This window comes from Astatotilapia calliptera, chromosome 14, assembly GCF_900246225.1.
Source record: "Astatotilapia calliptera chromosome 14, fAstCal1.2, whole genome shotgun sequence".
Classification (NCBI taxonomy): Eukaryota; Metazoa; Chordata; class Actinopteri; order Cichliformes; family Cichlidae; genus Astatotilapia; species Astatotilapia calliptera.
This window is the reverse complement of record NC_039315.1, coordinates 18182811-18186991: the sequence shown is the minus strand read 5'-3', so window position 1 is coordinate 18186991 and position 4181 is coordinate 18182811. Positions and strand designations below refer to the sequence as shown.

Below are 4181 nucleotides of genomic sequence, written 5' to 3'. Positions count from 1 at the left end.
TCTAGGTTTTTACTGTCTGAAAGGTTCCTCCGTGCCATCTGCATGTCCAGTCGGCCACGTCAGTCCATCAGCTGGCAGGACGTCCCTAAGTGACTGCTCCCCCTGCCCCTCTGGCTCTTTTTGTAACAGCAGCGCTCTGACAGAGCCGTCTGGACCCTGCAGCCCAGGTCTGACAGCCCATGATCACCTTGGGAATTCTTGTCAGACAACTGAAAGATTGGATTTTCTATATCTTTGCTGTATGCCTGTGCTATGTTAAGCTGTGGCTTCCACTGAATAACTCAGTTTTCCTACAATGTTTTAAACTGTAAATGTTTCAGCGTCCTCTGTGAGTTGTCTAACCACATTGTTTACTACAGGACATTTTTGTTCCCCGGGATCCACTGAGCCTTCTCCTGTCTCCCAGACTTATGGAGATGTTTGTCCCATGGGACATTTCTGCCCTCAGGGAAGTGGGTCTCCCACACCCTGTCCTGTTGGCAGCTTCTTTCCCGAGCTCGGCGCACTCTCTCTCTCCCAATGCCGTCCTTGTCCCCCAGGGAAATACTGCCTGAATCCTGGAGCCTCACAGCCCACAGGTGGAGAATTAGACCAGTCATGAGACTGTTATAAATTGTCTATTGAATACAATATTTTATTATTCAGCTTTACCTCAAGTACCCTAAGTGCAGATTCAGGAGTTGCACAGCTCCCATTAGTCATGTCTGCTGAATTTCTGCCCATAACAACTTTTTGGGGTCTCATAAGCAGCTGCTTTAGAGTCTTTTCTAATTCCTCTCTGTGTTAGGTCTGTGTTTTGCGGGGTTCTTCTGTTCTGGAGGTGCAGATAGTCCCACACCTCGAGCTAACTCATCTTTGTCCAGCTGTCTTCTGAAAATACTAGAGGGTTCCACCATAAGGACGAACGCCACCTGGATGCAAAACCTGCCCTGCTTTAATAACTCAGGTAATTCTGATAAAATATAGTGTTCTCCTGTTTGTAAAGACACCATATGCGTCGTTTATAAGGGCAGTACATCACTTTGCTCAAACTGGTCTACCACAGTGCAGAGCTTTAGAAGTAGTGATAAATATCCCACAAGACAGTGGCTTTTCATGGTTGACCTTAAGTATTCTGCAATTAATCATTGCCATACAATGTTACATTGTCCGCCCCTGACAAAATGGTTTATTAGGCATTGTAGAGAAAAAAAATGAGGCTCCTCTTTGGCGTCCTGTCTGGTAGACAAAGATTATAACTCAACTATTTTTCATGCTTTATCTGCCATGTTGTGTTACAGGGAGAGATGCTAGTGGGATCAAAGCAGCAGCAGTGTCACGGGAAGATTTAGATCAGACTGTGACTGATTCACCGCCGAGTCTCAAGACGCCACAGTATGCGTGTTCCACCTACAGAGGAGATATATGCCCTAGGGGTGGGTAAATCCTGGCAGTGAACTTATGCACTTAATGTGATACTTTAGTTATCTTCATTGCTCAGACATGATAGCCTAATTTTTTGAAAATGGTAAGACACACAACTTACTTCATCTGATTGGTGCAGGTTGTGTGATGTAATTTGGTTTGATTCCCGCTTAGTCTCGGTTTATTTAGCGATTCGGTCAGAAAATTATGGCTGAAATGTTAAATCACATTAAAGTGGTTTGAATGATGAATGCTTAGTTTTAGTGTTTAATGGCTTGCTCTATAAATAAGGAGAGAAATATAGTTTGTCAAATAAGCGCACTAAAAAAAACATTAGTGGCAGCACAAAACCCCCCAAATAAATCTCACTCTGAAAGGTTCAAATTCCCCACCTTAAACCAATGGCAAGGGCATTCGATTTTATTTAAATAGACTTCATTTCCATCTCCCGTCACTTTACATAACAAGGTGACTTTACAATACAGTAGAGCGAATGGGCGATAAAGAGCTGCAGATGGCTGGGTGGTGAGGCACATAAAAGTAACACTGTTGATATACGAGCCTAAAAGAACAGATTTGCAAGTAATAACATTCCTTCAAACGTAAAGGAAAAGCTGTGAGGGTAGTTGTGTGAAACAGAAGAAGCAGAGAATAAAAGTTTGAGAGTGAGAAAACCCTCTGTCCCTGGAGGGATCACTTAGTTAATTGGAAACTTTCTCTTGTTGAAGTGTTATCATTTCAGGGACAATGTCTGGCTGATTTTTTTTCAGGTTTCTATTGTCTTATGGGCTCTGCTTACCCTCACTCCTGTGAGGCTGGTTCTTACTGCAACCAGACTGGCCTAGAGGCTCCAGCAGGACCCTGTGCAGCTGGATATTACTGCCCTAGAGGCTCTTCTGAACCCCACGCCAACCCTTGTCCCACAGGACACTATTGCCCCCTTGGAATCCAGCTTCCTCTGCCCTGCCCTCTGGGAACTGTAAAAAGTGAGCTGTTGCACTTTTGTTATGTAGCTGTAATCTGTGAGTAATATAACAAATACATTGTTCTTTGAGTACATTTATTGATTTCATTAACAAAAGAGAAGCTTGTGCATTGTGATTTCTCTTCCATCAAAAAGGAGAAGCAACTGAGGACAAATCAGTAATCCCTGGCTTGTACCCAGGCCATGAATTGATGATGAATGAGTACGCAATCAAAATAGTAAAACTGAGAAAAACAAAACCTAATCCCCTTTGCTCCGAACATCATCAGTTTTCCCACTGACGTCCTTGTTTGAACTGGTGTATACCTTTGCAGCTCAGTCATGTGGAAAAATATGAAAACGTCCACTGAAGCATTTTTTCCCCCTTGGGCGCCTATGAATAATTGCAGTCACAAAGTGGCTTAATCGTGTAATTGTATTCTTGTCTTGCGGCAGACAACTAGAATCCTATTATTATATGCTGTAGCTCCTTTGTACAGTTATGAATTAGAAACTGATGAGGGACTTGGGATGCACTTTGCATTGAAATAACATTGTAATCTATTTAAGGCTTTAATTACAAAGTGATATGGTGATTTTTTTAAAAGTCTTTTTCTTTTGAGTGAGCAAATGCCCTGTGCACGTGGGTGTGCAAAACAACAGTTTTGTCTTCTTAATCAATTTATGTTGCTCATTTCATTAAAATTCAGATTTCTTAATTTATCACACCCTTACGCGCACGAATGCGTCACCATCACTCCTAGATAAACAGTTTAACTACAATGTGCACATTATCCACCAGGTTCCCTTGGTGGATCCACTGTTGAGGCTTGCCAGCTGTGTCCTCCAGGTCAATACTGTCACCAGCAAGGAATGGCTGAGCCAAGTGGCCCCTGTGCAGAAGGCTACTACTGTCCTGAGGGACAGATCTCTGAAAGACCACAGCAACATGCCTGCTCAGTTGGTCATTACTGTGAGAAGGTCAGCCGTGTAGTGTCAGGCTTCAAGCTACTGTCAGTCATCAATGAATATTGCATGTGATGTCTTTACATAACCCCCCCTCCTCAGCTCTGTTATTTTTTCATGACTAGTGCATTAATATAGCAGGTTGGTGTTTCATCCGAGTCCCTGTGCTGTGACTCTGTCCACTGATATTGTTGCACTACGATTACAACTGATGATACATGTTGTTCTCCGCATATAACATCTAATAAAATGATTCTGATGGTTTCCTCAGGGTAGCGCCAGACAGACAGCCTGCCTTCCTGGCACCTACCAGTTCAGACGAGGTCAAGCCGGCTGCGAGACGTGTCCTGCTGGTTTCTATTGTAAAGAGCAAGGTAAAGCTGATGGAACGACAAAGCATTTAGCTGCTGGAGCCCAGATGTAACCTTTTAACTGGGGCGAGTTTTCTAAGAAATGATTGCAAATGTTCCTATTTGAAATGTGCTTGTCAGGAACGACTCTTCCACTTCCATGTGAGAGAGGGTTTTATTGCCCCAGTGGATCAGCATATCAGCATCCCTGTCCATCCGGGACCTATGGAAACATATCAGGACTGGTTGAGGAATGGCAGTGTTTACAGTGTGACCCCGGGATGTACTGCAGAGGAACAGGTACATTTCTCTGGCCATGTTTGTTTCGTTCAACAGATCTTTCTTGCAGACAACTGCTGTTTAAATGTATTGATGTATTGTTGGAAAAATATATGTACTTTTCTACTCTGTTAATTTATATTTGCTTGAAGGGAGGACTACCCCCACTGGGCAATGTGCTGCAGGGTTTATTTGTGCCGAGGGAGCCAGTGAACCTT

General features: G+C 43.3%; 1 protein-coding gene across 1 annotated transcript; it reads left to right on the top strand.

Annotated features, from left to right (window-relative positions):
• Positions 1–454: 454 nt before the first annotated feature.
• On the top strand, positions 455–3758 carry LOC113036655 (ABC transporter G family member 25-like). The gene is made up of 6 exons (XM_026193069.1): positions 455–578; positions 788–946; positions 1281–1415; positions 2175–2390; positions 3171–3349; positions 3606–3758. The coding sequence occupies exons 2-6, from the start codon at positions 916–918 to the stop codon at positions 3756–3758; spliced, it is 714 nt and encodes a 237-aa protein (XP_026048854.1). The 5' UTR covers positions 455–578; positions 788–915.
• Positions 3759–4181: the final 423 nt, after the last annotated feature.